Source organism: Mytilus galloprovincialis, chromosome 8 (genome assembly GCF_965363235.1).
Source record: "Mytilus galloprovincialis chromosome 8, xbMytGall1.hap1.1, whole genome shotgun sequence".
Classification (NCBI taxonomy): Eukaryota; Metazoa; Mollusca; class Bivalvia; order Mytilida; family Mytilidae; genus Mytilus; species Mytilus galloprovincialis.
The window spans coordinates 39405994-39423930 of NC_134845.1; the positions used below are offsets into that span (position 1 = coordinate 39405994).

The following is a 17937-nucleotide window of genomic DNA, read 5'->3' on the forward strand; positions in this document are numbered from 1 at the left end:
CAGTTATGCATATTTAGGGCAGCTTGTTTTGAGTTATTAAATGCATTTGTTCCTTCCATAACAGCATTTTCCAATGTTTCATTATCACTTTTTTCGTAATGTTTTATATTTCATTGTTCGATTGAAATATCAATGTTTTCATCGTTATTAAAAAAAGTACAGAAAAGAAAATGACATAGAAAAAAAGACAGCAAAAAAAAAATAAATACCAGAAGTTGGCTGAAAAACAATTAAAAAAAACATTACACAACATATTTCATATTAAAAAGATTCACAAAGAAGAGAAACTTCGTTCAAATTTATTTCATTTTTGTTTCATCTGCAAATGTAAGTTGCCAGTTATTTAAAAAAAGACTTTTGAACAGCTAAATACTGTTGTTGCTTTTATTTATTAGCAACATTATTTTGGAGAAACTGATATGCAGATTCCTGGGATTATCCAGGTTTGAAAAAAAAGATAATCGAATAAAACTATTTGCAAACTATTGATGTAAGATAGTACTTAATTATTCATTTTCAAGTATTCCCAATATTCGTCTAAAATGGGTAAAAATAGCTCACTTTATGTCGCTAGAAACATACAAGGTGTCATTTGTTATAAGATTGAAAATGGATAAATTGTTTAATTGGACTTGCTTGATGCAGAAACTTTGTGTAAACATCTTACACATTTCCCTTTTAACAAGATTCATAATACATTTAAGTAAAGTATAACAAAAGGTGATGAAAATGCAGGAAAACATGTATAAAGCTCATTTAAAAACATTAGGAAAATGGTGTAAATTATTGATCAAAATTAATTCTAGTCTTCAAAGCTTTTCAAATATGATATGATTTCATCTGATTCTTCAGCTCCTCTATCATCATCACTGGCTATCTGTGCATTCTTTAAATAATTCCAGAAGTGTATGTTATTCGGTCGAAGTTCTGTGGCCTTCAATGAAAAAGAATACACATTTATAAGTATGATATTTTGAACACTTTGAATTATAAGCATTATATTGTTTAGACTATGAGTATATTGAAGGTATATTAATTAATTTTCTTTTCTTTTTACATTTCACCGTCACACAGCTTCGTGTCTTTAAACAGTTACTCACATTTGCGTCATTATCTACAGAAATCGGAGATCACCTTCGATTTTGATTTTTTTTTTTGGCGGGGATTTTTGGTTTTCTATGTTGTGTTTTGTAAACTGCTGGTTGTTTTTATCATACAATAATATTTCCTGACATAGTCAGTTTGCTTTCAATGTATGAGTTTGAATATCCCTTTGTTATCTTTGGTCTCCACATTCGAGGAAAAGAAGATGTAATTATTGGTACGACATTTGGGACATAGCCGTTGTCGTCTTTGTAACAGATATTCAAAACAATGTCAACCAACTTGAAAAGGCGTCAATAAAATTTACGAAGAAATGCTTTTAGCTTCAACCCTTTAACCCTTTGTTAAGTATTTTTTAAATTAGTGCTTTATACATTTTATAACATAATATCTATCGATTCTAAATCAATTAAATATATTTGTTTCACAATTGTCTATACTCTGCTAACAGAGTGGTCTCAAATAAAAATTTGTAACACGGGTTTGGTCATTTAAAAAAAAGCTAAACATAAAAGAAATAGTATTTGTCAGTTCATCTAAGGTGCTCCCAGTAGCTACGATAGACAGTTCATCGTTTTTTTTTATTTAAACATACAGATCATTTAGAGTTCATTTCAGTTCATATGAACGTACTAATATTTGGCAATTTATTTTATGAAAAAGTCAATTTAACAATGTTATTAAATTGTATATATTATGTTAGTAAATATTCTTTGCAAAGAAAGAGAATCAGCAACCGCGTGCAACGAAAACTAAATCTAGTAGACTTTTGTATAATTCATACTAAAGAATTTAGCAAAGAAATTATACAAATTGGACTTTTACGACTATTGCTCAGTTGTTTACATTAAGGACTATACAATTTATACAAAGACACCTGGATCTGTCGTTAATTTCTAATGGAGATATTCATTTAAAATTTTATTTCTGGTGTTAAAGTATATTGAATTTAACACGATGACGTATTAACCACTATTTATATACATTGACCTTATATTGATTTATAAGTATGTACATAATTATGATTATATGTGTTTGTATTTGGATTACAAATGGCTGTTTAATTACCATTTAATTGTATTTGTAAGGTGTGTTTTGTTAGTTTACCTTTCTGAAATGAAAAACTGCTTCTTCTGGTCTACCTGTATCGTAGAGTAAACGTCCATACATGACACGTGTATCAAATAATTCTGGGTTCAATTGTAATGCCTCCTGTAGCAATTCTTCTGCCTTATATGCTTCATTCATCTACAGAAGAAACGAAAATGCTAAGAAAGTACTTTGAGCTTAGCTTATTCGAAAGTTATGCTTTTAGATTTTTTTCAGAAAAAAAAAAAAAATCTTTTTAGAAGACCGTAGTACCAATTGTGTTCAATATTGCTCAAAGAAGAAGACATACGTTTATTAAATACCAATCAAACGGCACAAAGTCAAAAGACGTAAGTTTAAAATGCGTCGGATGGCTATAACTTCATCACGAAACGCTCAACCCAAAATGTTAGAAAACCAAAGATGTATAAGATCTGAACTCGTGAATACCTAAACGACAAAAGACCAAACATTGGGGTTTAGCCCAAAAAATAGACAAATTCATTTAAAATTCTAGTCTATTGGACAGAAAATGTATTCAGCTACTGTATAGTGCAGTTTAAATTTATTGTAAACATTTTCTAATTATAAATAAATCGAATATGCCACCTGGCTAGTTATAAAGCATGGTATTGTGTAAATTTCAAAATTGTTTCTTTATTTTTATGATAAAAAATTTGCAATGCCATTTATATTTGAAATCAACAAGAGACTACATGACATGGATGTAGCAGCTATAGATATTCATTTAGCCTTCGTCAATGTGCAATACCGTATACTAGTAGTCAGCTATTAAATGCTCTGGTATGGTAAACAAAAAATATTTGACAATTTACCTTTAAAATTAACCTTATCTAAGTAAATTTCAAGACTAGGGAGGTGTGGTAATGACAAGGATGTTGAAACATTGAATTCACAACTACAGATCATCCTAATGATATTTATGGCTTCATCTTTTCTTCGATATTGGCACAGAAACATGACTTCGAAGTTAAATCTATTACAACAGGGATTATTTCAACTTTCAATTGGCAACTTCCCATTCCTCAGAAAACAGCAGTAACAAACATCTGTCCCATCGCATGCTATCTAAATATCTTGCGTTACGATCATCAATGTTTACACTATATGTACCATATAACAAGGGAGTCCTCCTTACAAAATAACAGATGTGCCAGTTATGAGAAGACTGAAATCAACACTACAAAAGTTTTACGTTCACCATCGCGAAATTGGATGACGCCTACGATGTGTATGCGTCTCAAGTCATAAGTGACATGTTTTGCGGACTTCGATCTTTACAAACCAGAATAGTCGTCAAATCTGTCCTTCAACCGATTGTGACGTTTTAAAGGTGTTTTTCTTTCGAATGGAGAACTAATCCTTCATTCCTTCGATACACCCGGTGTGGTTCATCTTTATGACCAAGCGATGATTGTTTGCTTTTTTGCTTTTTATCTTCGTAAATAATTGAACATTAGTAAATTTCTATGCCGAGATTTTTGTTCTTTTCAATCTAAACCAAAGGTTAAAACATAATTTCACTTCGCTTATCACTCAGTAGTATCCCTAAACAAAGCTATATTGCTGCGTTTGTCAAAGCCTTCACAAACATCTGTTTCATTTACTCAATATGAATCAGAAATCAAAAGTTACTATGAAAAAGCATATACAAGGGGCGATGTCAATGAGTTGGGAATTATAAAAAAATATCCTATGATCTATTGGGGTTTATTCAATGAATCTCTCTCTTCTAATAGAAATGCACAATATTTCGTCTTTACTTCAATGCATAGTTATAAGTTACTAAACTTTGCTGATTTTTAATTTCCTCCACCCAAATTTGGTCGACAAATCTGAGTAAAAACGCATCAAAAACGTCCCTAATTAAATGGCATAATCAATAGCTGAAATTTAGGGTCCTCAATGCCCCTCCTCTTTGTACTTGTTTGGCTTTATAACTATTTTGATCTCAGCGTCACTAATTAGTCTTATGTAGACATCACGCGCGTTTGGCGTTTTAAATTATAATCCTGGTACCTTTGATAACTTATTAAACATATCAAACGAATGGAAAACAACTGTCATATTCCTGAATTGGTACAGGCATTTCCTTCTGTAGAAAATGGTAGATTTATAGTTCGTTCTTATGTTGTACTGTTGTACCACTGTCCCAGGTTAGGGGAGGGTTGGGATCCCGCTAACATGTTTAACCCTGCCACATTATTTATGTATGTGCCTGTACCAAGTCAGGAGCCTGTAATTCAGTGGTTATCGTTTGTTTATGGGTTACACATTTGTTTTTCGTTAATTTTTTACATAAATAAAGACGATAGTTTTCTCGTTTAAATTGTTTTACATTGTCATATCGGGGCCTTTTATAGCTAACTATGCGGTATGGGCTTTGCAAATTGTTGAAGGCCGTACGGTGACCTATAGTTATTAATTTCTGTGTTATTTTGGTCTCTTGTGGACAGTTGTCTCATTGGCAATCATACCATAGCTTCTTTTTTTTTTTATATATAAATCTGGTTTCTAGCTACCTAAACATCTTTCTTGTATGATAGTCGCATACAATTCCATTATAATGACAACAATTTATGAACAACACAAACGAATACAAAGGAAATAAAAATTGACTGACAACCAGACCGTTGATATATAGGCACAGATAAACTACAATACAAATCGGAGCCACTTAGGAAATGTGAAACATTGGCCAGATGTCAAATATATACTGACATACACATAAAGAGAAAAAAAACATACTTTCGTTCATTGTACTTGATTCGAACACATTTTTATACGACTGAGAATCAAATCAACGTTTTCGATCTAAGAGGATTTTAGTGAAGGTGATAATAAAACAGCTGGTCAAATTGTCAATTATTCAATAAAATTAAATACTTCCCATTAACGCCATGCAACCGACTTCGACAACGTTGCTTTATGAAAAGAAAACTTACATTCATTAATAATTCAGCTTTATGTAGAATAGCCATCAGGAAATATGGATCTTTCTTTAGTACTTTGTTTACCATATCCAAACTAGCCCTCTTTCTGTCTACATTAGGTAATAATTCTGCGATGTTTTGCATAACTTCAGTGCTTTCTATACAGAAGAGAAATGATACGTTAAAAAAAAAAAACGAAATATCATGTTTTGGTATCATTTACGTTCAATGGTAATACCTTTTTCTTCGAGCAGTTTGACCTTCGTGAAAATATTGATGTTAATGCAAAAATCCATAAAATTTTATTTTCAAAATTTTCAAATCTGTTTTTTTTTATATTTTTATTTGTTCGTGCTGTTATGAAAAAATGCGTCACAGAAAAAATTGAAATAGCCTTTCAATCCGTCATAATAATTTGGACTAATAACTTCGGTAATGGCTTGATTTATAGCCATATATTCTTGTGATTATCAAAATTGCTGTCTTTTTAAAATTTTGACGGAAAATAAAGCACTCTGTTATAAAAGCAAATTTAAAAATGCTTCAAAAATTAAAAAAAAAAAATACTAACCCGGTAACAACTCGAGTATTGTTGTATATAATTCTATAAATTTTCTGGACCATTCTGTTCTCTCTTCAGAGGTTTTACTTTTTGCCAGCATTTCACCTAAATAACGATCTGAAATTAAAACAATCAATTCTAGTATCATTCCATAATTCATTTTTTTATCGAAATTTTAAAACATATCGCGAGAAAAGTAAGAAATATGTTAAGAAATTGAAATTTATTAATCCTGTGAGGACAGATTCAGCTGGTTCACCTGACACTGTTTCATACCCATAAACCTGATATGTTTAAATTTAATCTTCATCTGCCTTTGCGGACTAATTATGTAATGAAAACCGAAAAAAAAACTTTGCTTATATTAAGTGATCAATTGCCTTGTATAATGCACTCAAATTTCTTATTTTTGATTCAAGTGTTATCATATTATTGTTTTGGAATATCTAACTTTATGATTTTCAAGAAAATAATGTACCACACTAACCGAAATAACATTCATAGTGTATCTTGAATTCGCAGGAGTTCGGAAGTTCATGAATACTAATTGCAAGATTAATTAAATCTAGTTTAAGGTTTTTTTCAATGGCAAAACATTTTGTAAAATTAGAAATAAAAAAAAATCATGTTTACCTGTATACCAGTCATAACGCATCAAATATAGATGCTAGTTACATCATTGATGCTAAAAACATTGTATACTTAATCGTTGAATATATCAAATGGGACACCACAAACCGACCACATTTCATTATAGGGTACATTATACCTTCGTAGAACAATTTTTGTATTCCTAAAGTGCTCTCCTTTTTCTGTATCCCAATAGCAACTGTATCTCCAATATTGATTGTTCCGTGGTAAAATCCTTCAGGCTATAAATAATATTAAGTTTATGATAATTCATGTTTCTAAACTTCCATTATTTTTAATGTAAATATTGTGGTGCAAATTTTATTTTCTTTGTAACACTTACATTTTTACCATCAGCTGACAATAAAAATTCATCGATGCTAACCTGAATGTTAAAAACTTTTGTTACTTAAAAATCGAAACTTATGATTTTCAAAGCAAAGACTATACACAGATGATGTGTAGGTGCATTTCTACATATTTTCAAGAAAGTTGAATCACCAACTTTCATCACAAAAGTAAATAAAAAGTGACTACAGTTCCCCCTTCATTACTGTTTAATATTTTCAAGGGCTAGTTGAATAGTCGTTTGATTTTTCTTGCACTTCAGTGTTTCTGTTGTTTCGTTGTTTCGTTTCGATGCTCTTATAGTTGATTTGTTTCCCTCGGTTTAAGGTGTCATACAACCAATTAAAAAGTAGGCCTACTCGGACAAAAATTAGTGCATTTGATGTCATTGTTTCCTTAAACTAACCAACAAATTGGCAGAAATGAAACTTTTGGTGAAAGAGAAATATATTAAGACCATTTTGAGCTAAAATTTACTTGTTTATGAGTTTGCATTCAAAATTGAGGATTCATGCACTCCATAGTTTACTAATTTAAGATTTCCAGAAAACCAGGGATTATTTTTAGTGGTACTTCTATTCGGAAGACCTTTTCTTTTTTATATGATTTTAAACATCTGTTGAAAATTGGCATGTAGAAAGCTGGTACATGTACGATTCAGGATATACCTGGTTTCTATGAAGTTAAACTTCAAAAATGTGAAATATTTAGAAAGTTGTGAAAATTGTAAAATTTGGTTGAACAGATAGGGACTTTTAATTGGTGGTATGACACCTTAAGTTTGTAATCCAGATTTGTTTTCTCTCATTCGATTTATGACTTTTTTTTAACAGCGGTATACTACTGTTGCCTTTATTTAGTAGGCAAGAAAAATACCCAAATCAAAGTATTGTACATACAAGATAAAGTATTTCTCCCGCTGCTTGTACGCATTCTATAGGTTTATCTTCTTCAGCTTTTATCTTTGGATAAACCATGTCAAACCATTCTAACATTGTATATCCAGTGAACACACCTGAAGTAAAAGAGTGTGTAAATACGAGTTTTACGGTTAACAAATCGATTTGCTCTATACAATTCACTGAAGATGGAAAGATTATAATTTTGCACGCCAGACGATCGTTTCAAATACAAAAGATAAATTAGTGTTGCTAGAATCAAAATTTTCCAACGAACAAACAATGAACGGATTTGAAGAGCACTAGTAATGAGGACCTAAAATGTCGATATGTTCGGCCAAATTCAACAATAATTCTTTCAGTTTATTATTTTATATATCTACATGCAGGAATTTCTTTCCTATTATTCGCCATCATGTGTTATGTTTGTTACTCTTAGAATAAATAATGAAAGCATTGTGTGTAAGATATTTAGCGCTCTTAGAAAAGAAAGGTAAACACAAAATCAAGTTGAAGTACTGTTGATCATAGTACGATGACCTAAACAAAGCTAGCGAACCTTTATATTTTTTATTCAAAAATTTATTTTCCTGATTTAAGGCAGGATTTAATACTGGTGCAACAAGATCTGCTTATTCTCCCGTGGCAATTGAGATTACCCTGGATTTTGAGGTTCTTGTTGCTCTATTTTACTGTCCTGTATTGTGTTTTGTAGACTGAAGTTAGTGTTTTGATTGTTTTTCGGTTTTTGCTATGATATTGTGTGTTCGTATTAAACTTATAAAGTTGACCATATCTTGCATTTTCCACCTTGTTTTTGAGCCTTCATTAATTCGTAAATTAGACTTGAAATGCATTTATCTTTTCACAGTAAAGTAACTATACCTCCAGGTGGTGTATGATCTATAGGATATAGGAACCACCTTTTTCTGCCATATAATACACCATTCCAAGAATCTGCATGTTTATGGAATGACACTCCACTTCTGGAAGCTCCCAAAAAGAATATGCTGTCGTCGATTCCATTCTACAGAAACAGGAGAGTATACTCAGATGTCTGATGTAGACTATGACTAGTTATCTGTTTTAGAATCTATAACTGTTGGACCTTTCAATGTTTGTAATGCGATTAACATAGTACATGTACCATTTGCTTTACTTTCTACTGTTACCTATTATGACATCGGACTCAAACTTCTTTTGAACTGAGTTTTACTGTACTTATTAATATGTGTTTGTTATTTTATACTTGCCAGGAAAAGGGAAGGGTTTAAATCCCACTTGCATGTTTAATTCCAAAGCATTTGTGCCCCTGTTCCAAGTCTGGAAACTCTCGCCTTTGTTACTATCGTATGATTTTTTAGTTAATTTATGTGTTCTGGAGGTTAGATTGACGCCTATTTACTGAACTAGTTAACCTATTTGTTTAGGGACAAGATGAAGCCTGCATTCAGGTGCAAGATTTTTCTCGCTGTATAGAAGACCTATAAGTTGCGATGGACTGTTTTCTGCTCTCTGGTCGGTTTGTTGTCTCTTCAACACATTGCACATTTACATTCTCAGATTTACCATCGGCTTAATTTCTCTTGTCTAAAGGACAAAATAAGGGAACAGCATAACTCTTGTTAAACAAATGTATGGTCAACTGCATCATAGCATTTTACAAAAAATACAAACGTATGTAATTAAAGTAAACTTGATACCAGTATAAATTACCCAGAACAAAATAAACACTTCAATCTTAAAATCAAGGGATGATAATCCAATTCTATTATAATGTTGTACTGTTTTTGTTTACAAAAAGTACAAAAAGTAGTCTGCAGATTATATATATATATATATATATATAACAAAACAATAAAATATCTTACTTGAATATTGACGGTTTATCTAGATCTGGAAATCCAATAAAATGGTAAAAAATATATCGAGTGATGTTACTAGTATTTAAAATTGAACCTTTCATCGCCGTAATCTAATATAATATAAAGTATTTTTGTGAAGTCATTGTGGAATCAATTCAGGGGACAGTAGATTACTGATTTTCAAATTTTGTGACTAGTAATCGAGTATGATGATTTTAATCAAAGTATTAAACAGGTGTGACACAGGTTGCGTAGGCAGGGATCAACTATGCAAACATTACCCGCTATGTGAACTCATACTAAGTATCAATCTACAATCAGACGACTATACTATTATTTAGAAGAAGTACCACGAAGAGCCGTGGTGTAGTGGTTAGCGCATCGGACTAAAAACACAAAGGTTCCTGGTTTTATCCCCGTTCCGGAGAGAAAATTTCAGAGACTAAATTTTCGGCTCTCCCTTGACGCTATTTGCGAGTATGGTCTTGAGAAACGATGATAGTCCGTTGAAAGGGGACGACAAATAGTTGACCCGTTTTAAGAGCGAGCTATATCACTTGCACGTTAAAGACACCTTTGTAGATTTCGAAAAAGAAAAGGCAGCAAAGTGGAAAGGGATTAATATAAGTTCTAATATCTTGTTTATCTCTCCACTATAAATAAATAGCTTTAAACTATACTAGTATCTAAAGATTTAAGACAGAAATATATGTCGCTATAGTTAATTGAGACACCGACACATAGTATCGATAATGCAATAAACTATCAATATATTTTCACTAGATTTCTTCAGTAAGACACATATGTTACTGGCAATTATTTACCATTAACATAGTGTAATGCAATTTGCGCTGAAAGATCTGAAATATTAAATGTATAAATTACGTATACTGTTATTTAAGCTACTATTGAAAATGCCTGAATGACATTCTTCAAGTTGTTGGTTTATCATTGGATTTGGGAAAAAAAGTTACAAAACCTTCACTTTAACGACAAAATCTTAAACCATCTTGCAAAAATACAATAACTCAAGAAATACAGATAACAATATTAACTATGATTTTTCCTCACCTGTATTTTAAAGATACTTGGAGGCTTCAAGGTTTTTGGCAGTGTGGAGGAATTGTAGAAATTTCTGTCAAACACATACCTGAAAAAAATAAACTATGTTATAGTATTGAATTATCGTTCTTTGGTTATGAAAGATGTTTTTATGATTAATCAAAGAATTTTAAAATCTTAAAATTTAATCATCGTAGCTCGATTCTTCAAATAAATCCTTGTTGGTAGTTCAGACTTGGACTGCTGTTAATTGAAATAGTCTCAGCTCAAGAGAAATCTTTTATAACGTCAGTTAAACTTCTGAGGTAGGACACTATCTATGAGTATTGCCTAGGTGATTTTTAGATTGTATCTATTTAGAAAAAATCTTTTTAATACCATGGCATATCACGTTTACGCTTTGCTGGTATTTTGTGGTACTGCAGTCTGAACAATTTTAACAACATACATCAGTTAATTGCCCAAAGAAGAGTTTCATTTCTCATATATAAGAAGAATACTGAAGGCGACATTCTTAGATATATTGAGGAAAATCAACAATCTCCTTAATTATTTCTTGATTTGTTGGTCAATTCATTGGTCCTTTAAAGAATTGATTTGTCTGTCAATGCATTGACTCTCTAATGACTGTTATAAATTACTTAACATTTACCATTGACGTCTTATGATCTCTCCTGCATCATATTTTCATTAAACTTTGATACGAAACGATGCAACAGACGAACGAAGTAAACATTGCACTGTAATGCTTTGAATTTCATTAACAAAATATAAATACGTACAATGGTTCCCCTGTTTCATCTTCTTGTTGTATTAACTTATCCACAAATTCAGAGAAGGACGACCCTACTTCTCCATTTCCTCCTCTGCGTACAATCTCCCGCGCATTACCGGAATATATTCTAAAATCGCCATACTCTTTTTTCAGGTTGGACACAGTCCATTTATCTGCCTCTGCCCAGTCTTCCGTTCCATTTGGAAAAATAACAATGACCGGCTTTTTATATCTGTATACTTTTTCAAATTCTTCACTTGAGAGGTCTTCGATTTTCCGTTTTTCTATATTACAAATTGTCGAATCATATTTAGCTATGACACGTGGGTCAGCTTCTCTCCAACCATTCGACGACACTTTCTCTTGCTCATCTACCGTCTTGTGTGGGTTTTGATTAATTATTTCTTCCATCATACTTTGTTCCGTCAGTATTGAATCTTTCTGTTGATGAGCATTTTCCTTATCAATAGTCTTACTCGAAGTATCATCATTTCTTTGTTGATGAGAATTTTTCTTGTTAATAATATTACTCGAAGCATCATCATTTCTTTGTTGATGAGTATTTTTCTTATTAATAACTTTACTCGAAGCATCATCACTTCTTTTATTCTCAACTGGAGCCTCTTTTTTAGTTCTTTCAAAAGGATTCCTTTCATATTCGGGAACGAGGTCTCTTGTTATGAATAGAAACACTCCACATGCAATAATAACTCCTAGAAATCCTAATAAAACATTAACTAACATCTGTTGGTTATTTTGATTTGTTTTCTTTTTATCTTTTTTAACATGTTTAACAGCTCCATTTGAAACATGATTGTTGTTCAGTTCGGTTTTCGGTTTTCTGCCTCTCATCGTGCCTAATTTTATATTCACTTGTTTCGTAATCATATTGTTCTTTCCGGTTTACGTAGACACGTGTAAAAGAAGATTAACAAATGCACTACAATTATTGGAACATATAAATAATAAGTGTTGAATTATTCTAATTTACTGAACCTAACAGAACTCTTAAGTCTCTGTTTATTACTATTGATATTCCATTATTACATTCCTGACGACACTCACCTCCATTTTTGGTACAAGATGTTGTTTAATCGGATAAAATAACCAACATATCTACTTTTCTTCGAGGTAAAACCCCAGAAAGAAATAATGAATCGACCCGTACACATAACAGTTGATGAAAATGGTGAATAAACTTATCATAGATACCAGGACTAAATTTTGTATCTACGCCAGACGCGCGTTTCGTCTACAAAAGACTTATCAGTGACGTTCGAATCCAAAAAAGTTAAAAAGGCCAAATAAAGTATGAAGTTGAAGAGCGTTGAGGACCAAAATTCCTAAAAGTGTTGTCAAATTCAGCTAAGGTAATCTATGCCTGAGGTAGAAAAGCCTTAGTATTTCATAAATTCAATATTTTGTAAACAGTTAATTTATAAATGTAACCATATCAATGATAATTCATGTCAGCACAAAAAGTGCTGACTACTAGGCTGGTGATACCCTCAGGGAACTTAATCTCCAAATGTTGTGCACATCAGGAAATTCTTTTGATATAAATATACTGACCGACTATAGAAACGCAACACTAGATTATTCTTTTTAATTCCCATTTTCAAATATTCATTTTTTTGTAAACAACCTTACATGTATGAACAGAAAGTTCTTTCATTCCTTCAATGTTTAAAAAAAATTGCCAGTTCGAAAGTTGAATTGATTATGTCATTTTCAACGTTCAAATACTGTGGTATACACTGAAACCCTGGAATTCCCCATTACCAATGAACGTGTCACCGTCAAAAGCAATGAAAGCCTGTAACAAACGCCAATTTAATTATCAGAAAGGTAAACGAATTATGCTCGGCACGTTTTTGGTTCTGTTTTCGATCATCTGATTTTGACGTTGTTCCACCCATTACAATTGGTTTTGGCAATTATACGGTTGAAACTTTAAGGCTTTAAATGTTTTTCTGAAGTCGATTCTTTGACAGTTCAGTTAATGGGAAACATTTATGGCATAAATCTGTGCAAAATGGCATTTGGCAATTTGATTAGCAGTTGACGTTGCGTAATCAAATCCGATTGGCGTTGCATTTTCACTATATGTTGATCTGACCATTGATGGTCTTCAACAAATACCGTACCGGTATCATTGTCGAAAGGACAGTAAGACGACTTTCAGAGGTCAAATTGTCTGGTTGCAGCATATTCACATTTACCTGTTTGCAGTATTATAATGGGTTGATTCATTTTTTTATTCCTCAGTATTGGTAATATGGAGATGCAACATTTTTAACTGATTTAAGTGTGGCCAAGGATTGAAAGAACTGTTTCACAAAGAAGAAAAAATGAAAACATCTTTTATTGGTTCGAAATTTCGCTTTCTGAAATTCGTGCGATCTCAATAATTCGGTATGTTTGATAACCATAGTTAAGTCAGATGTTGATTTTTTTTCGAAAGAGAAAGAAGTATGATAAGCATGAATAGTAGTTGTATGAGGATCAAACATGATTTGTTAAAACAAAATCTACAAAATGAGTGTTGCGTTTTTAAAGTCAGTCAGTATACATATAAAATAATTGTTCACACTTTAAGACAAAATATTTAAATTACAAGTGTTGTTACAAACACAAATAGACTACGTTATCAACTATAAAACACTCCTTTTGTCCTATATATGTTCATTTTTTGTTTTGTAATATCAATGGTAGAACTGATGTTTCATTGACATATACCGCACATCTCTCGTTATTCATAACTGACAGGAAATAAGGGACAAAGACCGAATTCAAAACTTTATAGCTCACAGATCACCGTCATAACGTGTCTTAGAATTTAAAACTACAAAACAAGTTTGTCCTGACATAGGACATACACATTAATTTTTATTCTGTTTGGCATGTCGTCGGAACAAACAGAAAAATAATAACAAAATTACCAAACTCCTTGGCAAATTCCAAAATGGGAAATCATAAAGCTGACAAACTTAAACGCTATTAATCAACTGAACAAGTGAAGTAAACTACTGTATTCCTGATTGGGTATATGGGCAGGCATTTTGCAAGGTAAATTGTGAGTTAAACCTGGTTTTATAGTTAACCAACCTACCACTAAGTCTTGTATAACAGTTGTTTATAGTTCTGTTATATTGACAATTGTAGGAGCAACCCAAACAGACTTAATAGATTAATGTGACAATAAATTGGATCCATCAACCACAATTGTGTAAATATTTGTCTATATGCATTTGTGTGTTTCTTTGTTACATATATGACCTGGCTCTGTACTTTTACATCCCGTCATTGTGTTATTTTACACTGGAAAATTTGTATATTCTTGTCTTTAATGTTTGCTAATATGCTTGGTCTATTGCCAATTTTGTGCTTTTTTGTTGGTTTTTTTTTGTGATTAAGATTATAACACAAAGTTGAATGCTATGTTTTTGACATTTTTACCTATTATGTTTGTTTGTTTTGTTCACACATCGTTGTCAATATAATGGAATTTGATGTGACTGTCATACAAGTGAGAGGTTTAGATAGCTATATCTACATTAGAAAATGCCTGTACCAAGTCAGGAATATGACAGTTGTTAACCATTCGTTTGATGTGTTTGATGTGTTTGAGCTTTAGATTTTTCCATTTGATTAGGGACTTTCCGTTTTGAATTTTCCTCGGAGTTCAGTATTTTTGTGATTTTACTTTGTATAAACCTGAAAGAATTCTGAATCGCATGATGGTGGTAAATCCATAGTTGTTTTACTTATCTTGAAAAGTTGTTAATGCACAATATCACTCCACCTTAAGTTCCAGATATACATACTGTACTTATTCTTATAAAAATAAAAAGATAAGACATTGCATGATTTTCAATATGCCAACTATTCGTAGAGACAAAACGAATATATAGTTCACTGTAACCAATTAATAAAAAGGAAGATGTGGTATGATTGCCAATGATACAACTATCCACAAAAGACCAAAATGACACAGACATTAACAACTATAGGTCACCGTACGGCCTTCAACAATGAGCAAAGACCATACCACATAGTCAGCTATAAAAGGCCCCGATAAGACAATGTAAAACAATTCAAACGAGAAAACTAACGGCCTTAGGGACGACATCAAAAGTTCAATGAAGGATAAAAAACTTAATTCACATAGTTTTTTCACTGACCCCCACACCCCCCTCTAAACTTAATTTGGGAAAAATTGATTGACCCATAGGGATATATATGTAAAATCGATTTTAGATTTGCAGCAATGTTGACCCCCCACCCCCAAACTATTTGATTTAAGTTTTTTATCCTACATCGATCTTTTGATGTCGTCCCTTATTTATGTAAAAAAAAAGGTTATCGGGACGTATTGGGTTTGATGTCGCTTGAATAAACTTCGTTGTATTCACACTCACCGTGTTGCGTTTTTTGTTGTTGGATAGTACTATCCCACCAATTCCAATAACTCTGCTGATGTTTTTAATCATATTCAGTTATGAAAATCAACGACACATATCATCACAATACTTCAACTTTAGATGTATTGGTAACTTACCTCAAATATTTCTGAAGAGTGATTTATGAATCAACATACACATCATTCCAGCGAATATAGATAATGCTTTATCTTAATTGTGAGTTTCATTACCATCAGTTTGTATTAAATGTCTGTTTCGTTTCTGTTGTCTATATATGACATTCTAAGACTATCTGTTGTTCTGGAAATGGTATTTTCCTTAATGTGTTAACAACCAATCAAGTTTGAGGATTAGAGAGTATATAAATGTTAATCTTTGAGCTATGAATGTGTTAATCATTTTTACTCGGGGTTTAAATGGTATAAGATCTACTACTTGTTGCATTTTCCCATTTTTGTCATTTATTCAGCACTGCTGGAGTAATTGGATCTGGTGCTACAAAAATGTATATCGAAAAGAGGAGAGGATATACCATGAAGACAATTGAAAACCATAATATGAGTTAAATAGGAACAAACAAACGACAGTTGAAAAAACGATGAAAAGACGACAACAGGATAGACATTTTATATTAAAAACAGTCTACTCAAAAGTAAAATCACAAAAATACTGAGCTCCGAGGAAAATTGAATCGGAAAGTCCCTAATCACATGGCAAAATCAAATGACAAAACACTTAAAAAACGAATGGCCAACATCTGTCATATTCCTGACTTGTAACAGACATTTTAAAAGTTGAAAATGGTGGATTGAACCTGGTTTTATAGCGCTTAACCTCTCACTTGTACGACAGTCTCATCAAATTCCGTTATATTTACAACGATACGTGAACAAAAAGACACAATAACGGATAAAATAGTCAAAATATGGGTACAGCAGTCATCACTGTGTTACAATTTTAAAAGAAACAATTTTAAAAAAAGCACACAAGCATCTATCAAATTAAAAACTCATCCATTGCTTCTCGTGTCTGACGTCATAAAATTTATACGTCACATAGGAAGAAATTGTGTCGTTCAATGTTTATACAAAACAATTATATAATTTCACATTAGGGAATGTTGGCATACAGGATTAAAAAATCAAAAGTATGTGTGAATTAAATTCAGAAATAAACCGAGATTTGAAATTGTCCAGAAGTTCATTAGAATTGCTAAGAATCCACAAATGGCTAATACCACTACGCGATTAAAATAATTTTGTCGTTTGTCGTTCAACGTATTTTCTAATTTATAATAGAACTATAACATAATAACATATAATAGAACAATAACATAATGACGGAATCTTTAAAAGTACAGAGTCACGTTATAAGAACCAAAGAAACACAAAAAGTCGCATATACAAAACACACCAGCAAAAATGAAAGATAATACAAACACATTGACGGGATGTATAAGTATCGAGCCACGTTAAATGGATATTACAGAAAACAATCCAAACAGGAAAAGTTATATTAATAATAGAACAAAAACAAATGAAAGAACAATATAACACGTTTTTAAGATGATAAACAACGTCAGTACGCAGAATCGAAACATCAAGACCATCTTGTATTATTTGTGAAGTTGATACGGAATATATATCAATAAGGTATTGGTACCTTCCGCGATGAACTTTTTTAGAAAAAGAACGAGACGTTCTTTGACATACCCCTGGTTCATCAACTTTTTGCACAGACGCTGGTGACGCTTTACAAAGTCTGAGTAGGAGCTGCAAGCTCTTGAATATCGAATAAGAAAGGAAATTTATATTCCATATGCAGGTGAAGTTGGTATATTGCTACTAAGGTGGGGGAAATTTATAATTTCTAAATTAAAATCGTCTCATTTGTCATAGATTCTGGTACTGAGATGACTGTGTATGCCAAATTCGAGATATAAGTCTAAACATGAGGCGGAGGAAACCGTGTCTTTTGTTCCTTTTATTTCTAGTTCTGCGGGATATATTAATGGAACCCAATCAGAAAAGTTCTGATTGTTTATGGAAAGAACATCATCAATATATCTGAAAGTGAAATTAAATAATCTGGCTTCTTTGATCTTCTTGATTTTTACAAGTGTCTGAAGGAACTCTGATTCATATGAAAATAAGAAGAGGTCGGCAAGGAGAGGCGCACAGTTCGTTCCGATAGGTATGCCGACAATTTGTTGAAAAATTCTACCT

General features: G+C 32.0%; 1 protein-coding gene across 1 annotated transcript; it reads right to left on the minus strand.

Moving 5' to 3' along the window:
* Window positions 1-197: 197 nt before the first annotated feature.
* LOC143041905 (uncharacterized) lies at window positions 198-12403 on the minus strand. Its single transcript, XM_076214043.1, has 9 exons — window positions 11296-12403; window positions 10523-10601; window positions 8472-8613; window positions 7587-7702; window positions 6479-6581; window positions 5719-5826; window positions 5160-5305; window positions 2212-2352; window positions 198-934 (listed from the first exon to the last, which is right to left on the minus strand). Exons 1-9 carry the CDS (start codon window positions 12174-12176, stop codon window positions 803-805), a joined length of 1848 nt encoding a protein of 615 aa, XP_076070158.1. The 5' UTR covers window positions 12177-12403; the 3' UTR covers window positions 198-802.
* Window positions 12404-17937: the final 5534 nt, after the last annotated feature.